Here is a 17,017-nt window from a genome sequence, read left to right on the forward strand (position 1 = left end):
TAGGTATATGGACACAGTCATTATGGACCAAGGTCGAACTTCCATGTATGAATTTATTGAATCTCAGATCATGTCACTTTATGGAAACACACTTGATCACAACAAACATATTTGTAAACATGGACGTATGAGTCAAAAAAAGAGATGTACCTTACGCCATATATTGATGGGTATATGTTACTAAATGTAATATTTTATGGAAGTTTACTTAATTAATCAACTAACTATTTATGATAATGGTCATCATAGCATGACAATGCACAATTGTATGGTGTTATTTCCTACATAGGAAGATGAAACTTGACTTGAAATCTATACATGTTACTTTTTTTCATATCATCTACTTTGTTATATTAATATTAGCATATGTTTCAAATGTTTCAAATTTAATTATACTTGTGGGTAAGTCTAGACGAGAACAAATTCAAATACTATTATTCAAAGGTTTTATAACTTTGATGTGACTTTTTTTTGTCATGTTTAGTATAACAAGTAACTAAATTCATGAATATGTGACTATTATGTCATCCGAGTTTAAACTTAAAGATGATTGAATTTTAAATATACACCTTTCACATATTACAATCTAATTAAACTTTAAATATTAGTATAAATACGTACTTAAGGAAGTTGTGGTAGTACACATAGTTTATAATTATATAATTACATTAATATATATATATATATATATATATATATATAATCATTTACACAACGAAATCTTGATGCAAACCATACATATAGATCACATGTACTAATAGAATCTACACTGCAGCAGAAGCATATTGCACATGCATATTAACTTCATTCTTTAATATTTGTTTTATCCTTTTCCCAAATCAATGGAAAAATCCATTCTCCTTCACCTCTTTCCCAGCTTTCTCATCACTCTTTGCCTCTGCTAACTTCTCCTGCTCCTTTTCCTTCTCCTTCAACCTAGCTTCTTCTTCCTCAGCCTTCTTTTGTGCTTCTTCCTCAGCCTTCTTCTTTGCCTTCTTAAGAGATTCAATCAACTTCTTCAAACATGTCTCCACATCATCCCTCTTGGACTTAGGCATCATGTTCTCAGCAACATCAGCAGGTGTCATCTTGGTCTCTTTCAGCAACCCCTCAACAACAGAAAACAAACCGTGATAATCAACATCCAAATAATTCTTGGCAAGAACCTTAAAAGCCTCATAACAACAATAAGATAGCTCTATTTTCTTGTCCATTCTTCCACTTCTAATCAGAGCAGGATCAAGCTTGTCCACATGGTTTGTAGTAAAAATAATGATCCTCTCTCCTGCACAACCTGACCAAATCCCATCAATGCAATTCAACAAACCCGACAAAGTCACCTTACTCTCTTTGTTATCTTCTTCCTCGGCCTTGTTAACAGGATCCTTCGCATCCTCACTCTTTTCCTTCTCCTTTTTCACCACCCTCTTCCCAGTAAGATCAATAGAGCAATCGATGTCTTCAATCACAATAATAGACTTACTCGTTGTCTCAATCAGCAGCGACCTTAACTGTGTGTTATCCTTCACTGCTGTCAACTCAAGATCATAAACATCATAGTACAAAAAATTAGCCATAGCAGCAATCATGGTAGATTTTCCAGTCCCCGGAGGGCCATACAGCAAATAACCACGCTTCCAAGCCTTCCCTATCTTGTCATAATACTCCTTCCCATTCTTGAACGTGAGAAGATCATCTATAATCTCTTCCTTCTCCGCTTTCTCCATAGCAAGGGTTTCAAACCTCGCAGGGTGCTCAAACACAACGTGGCTCCACTTCGATTTTCTATACCCTCCCCAACCGGTGTAAGAATTGTTGGTGAACAGCTTCAGTTGCCGATTCTTCAGTTTGAGCGATTTACCTTGTTCCAACACGTGGGGGATGTAAGTGCTTGAAACGAGGTCTCTGTGGCGCTTGTGAAATGTGAGGGTGTAGAACCTCTTCTCATCAGCACTAGGGTAAAACGAAAAGGACTGTGTTTTGATCGTGCTTTTGTGAGAACCCCACCAGAGCTTCACCCCTTGGAAAATCTCTGTGATTTCTTCGTTGTCGTCCATGGAAAGAAGAAAGGGGCTGTTGCTGTCGGCGGCAGGCTCAGCTTTGAGTTTTCTGGCTCCCTGAGAAGAGTTTTGAACGAGGTAGGTTTGGATGGCAGTGAAAAGCTCACTGTGTTTGAGACGTTCACCTGAGAATTCAGGGAAGGTGATTTGGATGTAAGGAGAAAGAAAACCTACTAGTTTGTGAGCGTATATTTGCACATAAGAACGGATATGGTTTGGGATGAACTTGTCAAACACAGTGTATGCTATCATAATTGTTGCAGTGAATGACCCTAACAGAGACCATTCTGAACCCATTGCTATAATCTGATTTTTCTCACAAGTTTTTGACTTGTTTTTCAGTGAGTTCTAAACATCAGCGTGGAAGTTGTATATATTTATATGGAGGAGGAGGGTATGAAGAACACAGAATTTCCTAGTAGTAACACCTCATTTTCATCGAAAATTCTTGGTGTACTTTTGTCTTATGTCTAACTTTTTGGCATTTGTATTGTAGTATAATATCAGCCAGCCATTTCTGACCATTCAAAAGATGTTGGACCTCAGATGTTATCTTTCCTACTTTACACCGTCATGCCAGCATTTAAATATGAGAAAATGCTTTCTATATTCAAAATTTCAAAACTCTTTATATGATAATAGAAATATACTCTTTTCCACACAAATTTTTTACATTTACTTAATATTATTTTTCTTTATTTTTTAACTTTTTATAAAATATAGAAATTCATTTTTTGTGACGGTTTTATTTTTATTATGTATGTAAATAAATGCAAATGTGTCTCAGTCTGATAACGCATGGTGAGAGACATGGTAACCAGATTGGGAGAAATCAAAGGAGATACCTCATTTAATTTTTCACATTTCTATAATTTTTCTTTTACTTTTCCTTTTCAATATAAAAGTCAGTAATACATAGATTAAGAGAATCTAGTTTAGTAATTAAAGAAAAAACAAAACCAAATTTCAAGAAAAACTAAAATCACACTAAATTAAAATATATTAAATTAATTTACAATATATAAATATTTATATAAGGTTTACTTCTAAAATTGGTACGAGAATTATCAATAAGATTTTATCCAAGTGTTGATAGGTTATTCCACTGCGCTCACTTCTTAATACATTAAATAATAAAAACATAATCAAACTTTTATGCTTTCATAAATTTACTGGATGAGTAGAAACCTGGCTTAATTCACTGAATCTATACGAATAATTTATTTTTCAGAGCATTTTTAACAACTTAAAATTGTTTGTGAATTTATGGTGGAATTCTTAAATATTAAATTTTGGTTTTGGAGGAACCATGTCATTGTTTATTATATATAGAAGACAGATTTCATTTGAAAAAGTGTCTCTCAGTTCAATTTAAATATATTTACTGTCTCACTCTCGTGTGCTAGTTGACTATACAATACATGACACATCAAGAAATTAGACTTTTCTGTTTTCATCTGTCACAACTTTTTAAATATGTTTTAGCAATTATATTCTTATATTGACTTTAATGTCAATTATTTTATTCATTTGTTGAAAAATGTCTCACCTAAACTCACATAAACAATAAATTTAGTTTAATTACAAAATAAGTATTTAAAACTAAAATTATTGATATTTGAGTTTTTTCTTTTGAAATTTGGCTACCCAATAATCGTATTGTTGAATTTACTTGTATTCTTTTCTGCAATGCAATTTTTATAGTTAGTAAATATGATTTAAATTAATAAACAAGAAAGTAAGAACTTAGTGTACACTTTTAATAAAATCAAATACTTCTTAATATAAGGGAAATTATGACAGATAATTAAAATTAATGGATAGAGAAGTATTAATTTATATTAATTTGTGATGGTTAATGTGCATATGAAACTTGCATGGAACAATTGCCCAATTAGCACAAATTCATGATCCTATTAATGAAACTTTTATTTGTATATACGCGGCGGCTATTAATTAATAGAGAGTGATGTGGCATCTTTAAAAAGTGGACATTTTCTATGTTTAGATCATAAAAAAATAATTTTTAGATAAAAAATTGAAATCAACTATTAGATAAATCATTTTTTTTAATATAAAAAATTCATTGATAAATTTGAAACTGTAATTAAAATGAAAAATAGGACAACTAAAATTATACTAACGAAGAATATCATTAAAAAAAGAACAACATTTTATGTGTGAATGCAAGATGCTATTAATAGGATAAATCTAGTAAATTATTAATAGAAAGACTTTGACCTGCCAGCTGTAACTCATCTGAATGTTTATTGGGAATGTCTTTCCTTTGTCCTAATTTTTCTCTCCGGCCATTCAAAAAGTTGTGACATTTCATTAACCCTAATTTTTTTCACTTTTTCATTGACCTCAAATTGACCATAAAGTAAGAACAACTAATATCTTGGACCCCAAGTTACAGCTTCTTTTACATTAATTTCTCTTTGTATCTTTGCGTTTGAATAGTTCATGAAAGTTTAATCTGACCAATCAACAATGGTTGCGTGTAAACACAAACCACAAATTATTTATTCACATTTACGTGAATGGCATGATAGATTTTGATTCTTTTTATACCAAAACAACTGTTCTACAAGTGGTTTTCAATGACAAAAGAAAAGTGCATTTTTGTGGCCAAAAGATTCTTTAAATATATAGTATAAGTTGTTATTTAATCACAAATAAGTGTTAGCATGTTTTGAGGTGATTGTTATAAGAAATAATAAATAAATTTATTACATATGGTAGTTTACAATTTCATGAAGTATAAAACATAGCTTTTTTTTTAACAACTTTTTTAATTACTTTATAAAAAATAAATAGTTTCTGGAGTTTATTGGGAGAAGTGGTAATTGAAGATCACTAAAGGTTGGTCATTCAGCCTAATTATATTTATTTATCGTTATTTTTGAATTTGACACATTAGTTTTATGTGAGCTTACTTGATTGTTGATATATAACTAAGATTTGAAACATTAAAATTTGAAACAAGAAAAAGGTCTATTTATAAAGATTTATATACTTTATGTAATAGCATATGTATTCATGGCTATTATATCTTCACGATATTATATAATTTATTATTATATCATAATATATTGGAGATATTAAATAATAAATTATTATTATAATATTTTAGATATATAATAAAATATAATGATAAATTATTATACTATAAAATATTAATCGTAAATTTCTTGGAAATATTTTATAATATCTTGAAAATATAACGTAATCTCACACTACACTATTATATTATAAGATATGAATTATAAATATTATTAATGATATTTCATAATTTCTTGGACGTGCGTATATTTATATTTTGTGGTTAATTCTTAAAATACTTTTAAAATATAACACGTAATAAAACTAAGATTAATGAATAAGTATTAATTAATTCATAATAATATATTTTTTTAAAGAAATTGAATATATATTGTGCAATAAAATCGAAAAGCTTATAAAAAAATAATAAATAATTTCAACACCTACAAAACCATCACCGGCAACAATATTCTTAGGCAATTTAACATTAAAAATAATTTTAATTTATTTTGGTTCTATATTGTTTCTTTTTTCAATTAAGTTTTTAATTTTTAAAAAGACTCAATTGGAACTCAAATGAATTCCTTATATTTTAAAAAAAAAAACTTAAATTTTTGAAAAAAAAAATAATGTGTTCCTAAAATGACATTAACGTCAATTGAAAATACACATGTCAAATTTTGGATTTGTCATTAATAAAAATATAAGTTATCTTTTTTTAAAAAATATATGACATGTCAAAATCAAATTATTAAAAGATAACTTAGATTTTGATAAATAACATACCTAGATTTTGATATGACACTTCCCAACCATATTAATGTCAACTTAATGATGTGGGTTATAGTGAATTTTTTTATTTAATAAAAACTCAATTGAGTCAAAACCAAATATAAAGACCAAAACAAATTACAAATATAAATACAGATAACGAATTGTTAATTAAGTCATTAAAAACAATAGCTCGTAAGCAACAACATCAATATACGTTGAATGAGTATTTAAATGGTGTGTAGAAAGGGCAAGATGGACACTTTAAAAACTGGAGTGTAGAAGGAAAATGAGAGTGGAGGAAGAAATTGTCTTAACAGAATGTCATGGACGATCACATCGACCCAAAATTAAAAGTTAGGTCACCATGGAATAGGTTTTTTGACACTTCAAAAAGAAAGCTGGTACAATAATAACCATTTATCAATAATAACACACAAATACTTAGACTTTAAATTTTATCAATCCTTCAAGCTCAATCCAAAATGAATGGAAAGCAGTCCAAGAATTTGACATGAACACCACAACATTTTAACATTTTGAAGACGGGTTTATGGTACGTTTAATTTGTTGTTCGCGTTTAACTCATTTTTTCCAAACACACCGTAAAAGATAAAGCTGGTTAACAATATTTTACCAAAATAACATCTTTTTCGTGTCCTCAGGTCTTCCCACTAATTGGACTATTCATTACAAATGACAATAATCTCCATGGTTTTCTTTAATCTTCATTACAAAAAATGTGATTACTTCATTCATTACTTTACCACTGCTCGTTGAAATGAATCACCAATTCATGAAAGAGGCTAATTTAATAAAGTGAATAAGGAAAGAAATGCATTTTAAATAGAAAAAAATATGCAAATTCAGAACTATATTATGTTAGAACCAAGCCATTGGTCACCATCATTTCATCGAAGGCGAAACTATGGATCTGAATAGATTTACATTATCTCGTGGAGGAAAAAATAATGAAATTCCTCAAATAATAAACATAATGTAGGAGACATATTAGTGTACAACATGTTAAGGGCAAAACTGTGAGGCCAATATTTCTGTCCGCCAACCATGATAATTATGAGGCTGCAGCAGATGATCTTCGAGTCCTCAATCCAAACAGATTTTCGAATAACTTTGGAGCAGTAGGAGGAATGGTGGCAGGTAGTGGGGCCATAAAATTTAATATCTTTTCATGAACATTATACCTTCACCAAATCATTCAAAAAATTATTCAGTTCATAATAGACTGCACGATACATATAGGTTAAATGTTACATCCTACAATACCTTATCTTGCGACTTTTGGATGCACGACGATCGACAATTTTTCTTTTCTTGGGTTGCATTCTCTTCAAAGCATACAATGCTTTTTCTGCACAAAAATAAAACAAAAAAAAAAAGTTGAAGTGTAATTACACACAAAGAAAACACTGTTAAATCCTAGTTTAGGGGTAGATAACTGAACATCGGTGAGAAAAAGGAACATGTTCAAATTCCAGTCTCTGATATATTCTGGACTCAATGTTCAGAGGATTGTACAACGGGAAACAACCAGATAATTCCGATTATTCAAATATAAAAGATGCCATAATTTTCAGAGGATGGCATAATTTTCAAAAGCGAGCAGCATTGAATAATTCACATTTTATTTGTTGAAGGGAAATGTTAGTAATAACTAGCTACTACCCCTTGGTACTAGTGCAAAATCTGGATCTAACAGAAAGTTAAAATTCAAATCCGTGTTGGTCAGTTCTGATAAGCTTAACTAAAATTTAGTCATTTGTGCATGTTAAAGGTGGTGTATGACTTTCAAAAGCCACTATGAAATTTAAAATGATTAAAAATAATTCCAAAATGCAATAACATTTTGTGCATCATCGTGGCAGTATGATATTAAGTACAACAACTAAAAGCTACAAATATCCAATTGCATTTGACATAGAAATGTTGCTATAAAAGATTAATTGGCAATACCAGATGATGAAGGATCAACTGTCTCAAAAAATTCTTTCAATAATTGCTGGTAAAATTCAGAGTCATCCAGAAGTTCGGGGTCACCATCAGTAGGTGTCTCCTGCAAAGCAAGCAATGAACAGGAAGTCAGGATTGTATATCGCACATTGTAAGATCCTACAAAATCCATGCAAACACAAGCACTGCACATAAATATAACAGATGAGAAGAGGGATAATAGAGAACCAAGCAACTATCAAAGTCTGTTATTCAGTTACAGGTTGTGCATTCATGATGTATTGGTGGATATTCAGAAATGAGAAAAATACTTATCGAAAGGGATTTTGCTCTTCTCTCTTTTTATTTTAAAATCCTATTCTTTCTCTCATCCTTATGGAGTAAGTCCTCAGTCAGAGGTCATTTATACATCTCTGCATTTTCCTTGAAGGTTTTATCAATCACACACTACTATCCCATAATCCTGCATGGCTATCTCACCTGATCTCAACAAATTCCAATTGAGTAAAACCTATAAAGTGAGGAAACTCTATAAAGCAGTTGACAAACCTAATTCTCAATTTGGAATGTAACCTCAAAAACATGTCTCTATTAGTAGTCTAATTTCCAGCAATTAACATTTTTACCACTGGTCTTATTGGTCATAAAACAAAAGAAAAAAATATGAGAAAAGGGGACGTTTCAAGACCCACTGCTAAGCAGCAGCAAACTAAACCTCAAAAGGATATTGAATTTTGAACATCCTGCACATAAATCACAAGTTACTATAAAACATAACTTGAAAATTAGTGCTTTACAAGGCTTACCGCTTCTTTAGGTTTATCATCATCCTCTGGAACCTGAAGAAAAGTGGCAGAAAATGACAGATAAATAAATCAGCTTGTTAATTTCACAAACTCTTTCTGCCTAACCTTATATGGAAAAACACAATTTAAACCAACTAAAGATTAAGAGAATGACTTACATGTCCAAATACATTCACAGCTGATCTTCTCAGCCGCATCTGCTTGATCATTCTACTGGGATCTCTCATATAGGCAGAGACTTGATTGCTAATATCCTATGATGGGGTAAAATTAGGAGTAAACACACACCCATCACAAAAGAAACCCAAAACCAGTTAAAGAACCTGACCTGATTAAAAGCATGCAATTTTCCCTTGATGGCAGCAGCTCCAGTTGTTACTTGGGTCATTCGCTGCCATTTGTTAATTGACTTGTCTCTGAAACATGCTATGCTGCAAGATACAAACATGAATAGGATTAAATGCCCAAAGAATCACATCATGACATATAAATGTATATAAAGTGCAAAAACAAATATATAATTTGAGAGATGTTTCGCTTCGAGCATAGCTAATGCAAAGAAAAGGCTCAGAAAACAAAACTTAGAAGCTTCAATGCTGCAGCAGCTTGACAGAAGAAATACATAGCAAAATACTGCTGCATTGAGAACACAATAAAAATACCTCTTGTGCATCTGTGAAATTTGTGACCATTCCTGATCGACACTGTCATTCAAATGCTTAGAAACATCTAAATCTGTTGATATCCCGTCTGAACCTTCAAGTGGAGGGTGAAAAAGTTTGTTACTTACAAAAAATATTCAAGGTTCAACCAAACATGCAACAAATATTGAAGTAATATTAGCATATTAAACATTAATCAACAACATAAATAGACATTTTTCCAGTAGACCTGTATAACTTATACAAGTGCAAGAATGAGCCTACAGATTAACCCATATTTATTGGATTACATGAGGTTGTGACAATATTTTTAACTGTTCAACTTACAAACTATTAAACCAAAAAATGGGAACGGAATGAAACTGACCAAAAACTGCAATATTAAATTCAACTATTTCTTGAAATGGGAAAAGAGTAAGTAGTGAACTTTAGTTAGATGTTTCTCTATCTACTTTCAACCATAGTAAAACGAAACTTTAAAAATACAAGAAATGGAATATTTCCCTTCCCATATCTGTAAAGGAGTACATAGATACATAACTCTTCCACCCATATACTTCTCCTTCCCCACCAAAACTAATCAATTTTAGATGATTATCATGTCTCACTTCTAACTTTCCCTTATCTCTTCCAACCATTTTCAGCTTGATGACTATTTTTTTAATTCACAAATGTTTTCATTTTCGTTCATAAGGTTGGTTAAAGATGATATGAACCTTGTCACAAACATTTCACGAAAGTATAAAAATTAGATAAGTTCTATATACTTCAAGTACATACCACTTATTACTAAAATGAAAGTGAAGCATGGTCCATATTATAGACACATAAAAAAAGGAGATAACAAAAATCCTTGAATAAAGTCCATTTTCCTAAAAGACAGTAATTTACCATTTCTTAAAAAGAATGTGTTATAATGGATAAGTCCTACCACTAGATAGCAACTCCAAAGATATGTCAACAAGCATCAAAGTAAACAAGGTATCAATCAAGTACAAAAAGATGAAACAGATAAATCATATAAAGAACTAGAAAGGGAAATAAGAACAAGAGAGAAACAAGTTACCAACTGTGGCTTGGGTAATTGATGGGTTCCTAGCAGACAGAGCCTGGAACAAGAAAAAATATCAGTGACTATGAAATCAGTGGTCATATATAGTATTTTGTACATATAAAACTTCATAAGACAAAAACTGGTGACATATAGAAAGGAAACATCCAACAGAAACAAGTCTTGTCCACTAAATAAAATATATGAAACAGGCATGAGAAAAAATCTCATTATTTTTATTTAAATTTCCAGCCAAAAATTGCACCTCTTGCAGTTCCAATATAGAATCTAAAGTCTCTTTGGATGAAGTCACCAGATCTGAATATGCTACTTTAACTGCCTCATCTGCTTCACAGAACGAAGACTTGATTGGTTCCTGCACACAATTTAATTCTACCATGTTTTAGACATGACATTCAGGTAAAATAAAATAGTAAATCACATTAAAACTGAAGTAGGAAAATACCTGTGGTAACCTATTTGAACTTGAGAATGGCTTCTGAAGTAAGAACCTAAGTTCGAGAACTTTGTACCAGAGGGCCTTAAGATGAAACAAATTTTTGTTTGTTACTACTTTTATTGTTACAAAAGAAGACACAAAAATGATACTGAAGGAAAGGTGATTGACAAAATCTAGGACATCTAAGAACGAATTAAGAACTAAGAAACATCCTTCAACTTAATACAATGCAAAGCAAAAAGAGAAACAGAATAGTAAATAAATGGGGAAAAATTAACCGAAGACAGTAACATGCACATACTAAGACAAAACAAAAAAATTAGTCCAGGTACAATTCAAACAATAAAACTATACCTTCTGGCTTTTCACAGCTTGACCCTTAAGAAGATCTTCATCCTTATGATGCTTCAAGTTCTTCAAAGTATCTCTAAAGGTAGAAAGTTAAATTTGAGATATCTCAGAATCTACACGATCTTAAAGATGAAGGAAAATAATAAAACAGGTTCACAATGACTCAAATAATTCATCTGAATTATATTTGATACAACGAAATGTATTTGATTTTTTTCACAAAAATATAATTTATGCTCATTTAACAAAAATAGCCCTAGCAAAACAAGTACAGTATACCCAAAACAAGTACAGTATAGCAATAAAGATTAAGTACCATCTATTTTTATAAACTAAATGTATATCAAATGTTAAATGGAATCTCACAACTCCTGATGATGAAGATCTCTATATTCTTTCTCAAGCTGTTCCATCTCATCATTGTTCCATTCACTATGCTCTCTTGTCCCGTCATCCTCATCATCTGTTACCTTCTGCCCATCCTCCTCCTCTCCGCTGTCGTCATCAAAATCATCCTCCTCACCATCGTCATCAAAATCATGCTCCACCTACATTAGGAAAACAAACCTTAAATCAAAATTCATAAGAAAATCATCAAGGTTATATAACATATTAATAAATTTAAAATTTTGCAGCAATCCATACCTCTTCATACTCCACATTATTGTAATCATCTGAATCACTCTCACCTTTTTCTCTTTTTCGAGATTTTTTGGCAGCCATTTTCACACCTAAATTTATTTTTACAAAAATAGCACATTACATATCTACTTAAACAATATTAATTAATTAACTACAATCACAGGTGTCAATGAAGAATAAACAGGTAGGGGGTCATGTCAATCCTGATCAAGACACCTAAATTAGCACTAAACCAATACTATACAGTCATTACATAAAAAACACAAGAATCAGGACAATTTCAAATATGGTAATCAAAATGCTGTATACTACTTACAAGCCGAAAAGAGATTCAATAGAAATATAATTAATCAAGAGTGAATGTTCAGCTTTTAGTAAATATTACATTCCCCCATTCCCTAAACCCAACCATGGCTGGAACTTTGTAGCACCAAGTTACCCTTTTTGTTTAGTACCCACACCACATTTGTAGATCCTGGTAAATCTACTGTCAGCTGTATCTCAAATCTATCTGGCCTTTGAAACAAAGAAGCACCCTTGCGCTTTTCATTCCTAATAGTGACTATTGTGTAACATCAACTGACAACATAGTCAATTTTATAGGGAATTTACTGCTTCATATGACTTTGGCTTTTAATTAGTTGGTAACTTTCAGTGGTATGAGTGTATGCAACAATTTTTTAATACATAATGGATGGTCTGAGGGAAGAGATGAGAGAGAAAATGAATAATTCATTTTGTGATTTAAGTTGTACTGACTTTTTCAAATGTGTATATGTTGATATGAAATTGTTAGGTTTGTAAATTAAATCCAGGTTTTGTAAACTAAACTATGCTATGTTAGTTTGACCATTCTGCAGCCTTTTTGACACTGGAATTGAGAAATCTAAATTGAACTTGATGAAAATGCAAATGAACTAACCGTAGCTGTTCATTCAACAAGCAAAAATTGTCGTGACTCAGCCTTGTAGGTTGAAGTTACGAGACTTACTAAAAAATTAGTCCTAAAGAATGATTTGAAGATTTTAAATAACAATAGCTCTAAAACCTGTTTCAACAAGCAAATTCCCATGAATCAGCATTGTACTATGAAAGTGACCTTTTGAAAGATTTTAGACCTACAAAATCATTCTTGATTTCATATAACAACAGGACTAAAACTTGTATTTTGACTCATATCATGCCTTCTGAAGAATACTAGGTGGTTATATAATGTAATTAAAGAATGTTAGGAACCAAGAATCGGAATGAGAAAGAAAATAAATATTTTATTGAATAGAAGAGAAACATCTCCAAGAGCCCTTCAGAGATGGTGCTAAGGTTGAATTTACAATGACAACAAATCTAAATCTCTCATTCTATTCTTCTTCCCCTGTTGATACCTAATTAATTAACGACCTCTCTAACTAACTAACATCATTGTTCTAACTTTCCTAACTAACTCCCCCTTTCTCATAGTCCTAAAATAGAATGATAATAGTTTTGCTTCTTTGGATCCTGGTTGTTGGAAAATAATAAGTTGCATCAATCTTTTAACCATGTTGTCTGCTTTGGATCAATATGGGTGTAACAACTTAAATTGTTTTGTTTTCTTTAGCAAAAAATTTAATATGAAGGTGATTAATTTGTAAAGAAAAAAGTGTCTCTGTCGCCACCCTAGCAGTCACAAGGCTGCCCTCGCAATCACAGGGCTCGCAGCCTGCCGGCGATCACCTCCCCTCACCGTCAGGGACCCTTAGCCCATGTTCTTCAACTTTTTGTTTTGCTCCCAATCTCTGTTTTTTCTAGGGTCCTTTTACTAATCTACTTTCATTGGTTGTTTTACTAAGACTTATGTGTAAATTTAAAAGAGCATTTAGGGTTTGTTGGGAAATTGAGAGTGAAATTCAGCTAAATCAATTGAGAATGAGCTTTAAATCCAAAATCAACATACATACATACCTGATAAAATCGAGATTGGTTACCGCAGGCAGAACACCCTTGTGAGGTGAGGGTGAGGTTGCGGCTTCAGTCTTCAGCAGCCTTGAGATGGACAAGGGTATAGGGTTTTAGCTCAAGGATATCTTATATTATGAAATAAAATAAAATTATATATATATATATATATATATATATATTTCCCATAATTATCCACAATTTATAATCACAATATTTTAAACAGAAATCAAATGTCTATATATTTTTAATATGTAACCATTTAAAAAAGTTTAAAATATTATTTGTTATTTATTTTCGTTCTCAATTCAATAAAAAGATTTTGTTCAATAAAATTCATTTTTTCTTTATTGATTTTTATCCAATATCATCATATAAATAATTAATGAACAAATAAATTAGTGACTTTTTTAATTCATTTATATTTTATAATTTTTAATAATTTAATTTCTTTTTGTCAATATTACGTGACATAATTAGTGGTCCTATTATAAAAAATAAAAAAAGAACAGACACTTAACTTACACTATTCACTGGTTAATTATATGGGTTAAATATGTTTTTAGTCCCTAAACTATTGGTCATTTCTGGTTTTCGTCCCTCTTCCAAAGTAAGGTACACTTTAGTCCTCATACTTTTCGAAACTTTGGTTTTAGTCCTTCAAAACTAACACCGTGAAAAATATGCTGACGTGGCTAACGGTAGACTGACACAGTTCTTTTTTTTTTCAGAGTTTATCAGCTTTTCTTCCTTTCTCTCTCCCTCGTCTCTTCCTTCAATTTCAAAACACAAAACAATTTCCAGCACTCCACTCCAAACCTCCCATGCGTGTTCCTTTCCCCTCACAAAAGAACATACGGATTCAGATAAAGACGATAACAGCCAAGTCCTTCAATGATCAGGTTTTATGTTTGACGGAAGAGTTCAATCAAATGAGTTTAACCATGATAGATTTAGGAATTTCATTTCTGAGGTTGATCACGAGCCCTGATGCTTCCGGTGCATCTATTATTGGATGGCTCATCACTGGATCATTTGGACTGATGGCAGTCGTATATGCCGTTCTCAAGTGGCAGCGTAGGTCCTCGTTGAATTGGATTAAAGCTGCAGCAAGAGAGAAGAAGAAAGTTTGGAAAAAGTTTAAAGTACCACTGTCTGGTCATTCTTGGGTTGAAGATTTCACTTACAGGGAACAACCATCCACTTGTTGTTTCTGCTTGACTTCCCTTTGGCCTTCCCAAAATCTAGGTACAACAGCCTCACCACATACCCCTCTCCATCGTTGCTCTGTTTGTGGTGTCGCTGCTCATTTCCTTTGTTCACAGTTTGCAGCAAAGGATTGCAAATGTGTTGCTCAGGCTGGTTTTGGCCATATTAGACACCACTGGTCAGAAAGATGGGTTAACGTGTATGAAAATCACGAGATGTCTGCCTTCTGTTTTTACTGTGATGAGCCATGCGGTGTTCCCTTTGTTAAAGCTTCTCCAACATGGCATTGCCAGTGGTGTCAGCGCCTCATTCATGTTAAATGTCATAACAAATTGACTAAAGATTCTGGTGACTTTTGTGATTTGGGTCCCTTGAGGCGAATTATCCTTTCTCCTCTTTGTGTCAAAGAAGTTGATGAGGATCTAAAAGGAGGACGGCTAAGTTCTATTATAAGCTCTTCTGTTAATGGCCAGATTAGAAAGCGGCATAACCGCAGTAAACATGGAGGTGGTTACAATGTGAATCCGTATGTTCTTTTGTGAGGGGAAAGGAACACGCATGGGAGGTTTGGAGTGGAGTGCTGGAAATTGTTTTGTGTTTTGAAATTGAAGGAAGAGACGAGGGAGAGAGAAAGGAAGAAAAGCTGATAAACTCTGAAAAAAAAAAAAGAACTGTGTCAGTCTACCGTTAGCCACGTCAGCATATTTTTCACGGTGTTAGTTTTGGAGGACTAAAACCAAAGTTTCGAAAAGTATGAGGACTAAAGTGTACCTTACTTTGGAAGAGGGACGAAAACCAGAAATGACCAATAGTTTAGGGACTAAAAACATATTTAACCCTAATTATATACACAGAAAAAAATTAAATAAAATTAAAAAAATTAAAAAAATTAAAATCTTATTAAAAATATATATTGAAACTGAAAACCGAACCACTATAAGATTAAATTAGTATTTTAACTTTTAGAAAAACAGGTTATAAATACAACACTAAAATGTTATATATATATATATATATATATATATATATATATATATATATATATATATATATATATATATATATACTCAATCAATAATTTTAAAATTAAAATATTAAGGTCACCTTTTGTGTTGCACTTTATAATATTATCATTTTAGTGGAAATAAGTATTTATTATTTAATTGAGATGTTTATTTTTGAGGAAAAACATTTTAAGAAAATAACTAAAGTTAAAATTATATTTGTAACGTATGACAAGTCGGTTGACCAAAATGATAGACCGTTCTAAAAATTAATCTAAGTAATTAATAGAAAGTTAATAAAAATAATAGTCATTTATTGACAATTAATAAGAATAATAACATTTATTGATAATAAATGGATCACACATGATGGTAAACTAAATATAATATTTATAAATATATGTCACAGAGAGGTAAGAATTCTAAATTATAATTACTTATCTTTATTACATAATAATTGAGTAAATCACTTATTTGAATGTCGTGTTTTTGACAGATACCCATCCCACCTCAAGAACAAATAGAAGAGAGAGAACAATTTGAAAATATATACATATAATATTTATGTTAGTGAAATATGTTGAAAACTTAAATGATAATAATTATTATATATTATAGAAACGTTATGGTAAATTTAATGTATACTAATTTAAAAATTTATTATGTTTTAACATATATAGTGTCAAAGAGTACATTCAAATATTATTGTATTACAATATAAAATGCTAATGTGGATGAAATTTGCTTCAAATTTAAATAGGTAATACTATTGAATTATATCAATACTAACATAAATTTAATGAATATTAATGTCAATTTAAAATTTATTATATTCAGTATAGTTGAAAAAGAAAATAACATTTGAGTTCAGGGTTACAAAATCATAACAAAAATATCAAATTTAATGAAACTACATAGTAAAAAATTTAAGGAAACTACATACTAAAATATATTGTATATTTTTATTATTATAAATTGAGATATAAAACAAATCATTTTGTTTTACATTTAAAATTTAAGTAACAAATGAAATATGAAAAATATTTTTTC

The 17,017-nt window shown here is 31.0% G+C and overlaps 3 protein-coding genes across 4 annotated transcripts; 1 reads left to right on the forward strand and 2 right to left on the reverse strand.

Moving 5' to 3' along the window:
* Positions 1 to 645: 645 nt before the first annotated feature.
* LOC108328162 (AAA-ATPase ASD, mitochondrial) lies at positions 646 to 2,419 on the reverse strand. Its single transcript, XM_017561980.2, has one exon. The coding sequence runs from the start codon at positions 2,355 to 2,357 to the stop codon at positions 840 to 842; it is 1,518 nt and encodes a 505-aa protein (XP_017417469.1). The 5' UTR covers positions 2,358 to 2,419; the 3' UTR covers positions 646 to 839.
* Positions 2,420 to 6,785: 4,366 nt separating this feature from the next.
* Positions 6,786 to 13,890, reverse strand: LOC108327821 (uncharacterized). Of its 2 annotated transcripts, none has more exons than XM_017561537.2 (14): positions 13,761 to 13,890; positions 11,823 to 11,908; positions 11,544 to 11,725; positions 11,181 to 11,253; positions 10,833 to 10,907; positions 10,632 to 10,742; positions 10,382 to 10,424; positions 9,316 to 9,409; positions 8,982 to 9,084; positions 8,812 to 8,907; positions 8,654 to 8,686; positions 7,851 to 7,950; positions 7,164 to 7,248; positions 6,786 to 7,081 (listed from the first exon to the last, which is right to left on the reverse strand). In XM_017561537.2, exons 2-14 carry the CDS (start codon positions 11,898 to 11,900, stop codon positions 6,952 to 6,954), a joined length of 1,203 nt encoding a protein of 400 aa, XP_017417026.1. In that variant the 5' UTR covers positions 11,901 to 11,908; positions 13,761 to 13,890; the 3' UTR covers positions 6,786 to 6,951. The 2 variants fall into 2 exon arrangements, with proteins under 2 accessions (XP_017417026.1, XP_017417027.1); XM_017561538.2 differs by having other exon boundaries at positions 9,316 to 9,403; positions 13,761 to 13,857.
* A 688-nt stretch (positions 13,891 to 14,578) lies between these two features.
* On the forward strand, positions 14,579 to 15,505 carry LOC128195197 (diacylglycerol kinase 2-like). The gene has a single exon (XM_052872266.1). It carries the CDS (start codon positions 14,579 to 14,581, stop codon positions 15,503 to 15,505), a length of 927 nt encoding a protein of 308 aa, XP_052728226.1.
* The last annotated feature ends 1,512 nt before the right edge of the window (positions 15,506 to 17,017 follow it).

Source organism: Vigna angularis, chromosome 2 (assembly GCF_016808095.1).
Source record: "Vigna angularis cultivar LongXiaoDou No.4 chromosome 2, ASM1680809v1, whole genome shotgun sequence".
In the NCBI taxonomy this organism is placed as follows: Eukaryota; Viridiplantae; Streptophyta; class Magnoliopsida; order Fabales; family Fabaceae; genus Vigna; species Vigna angularis.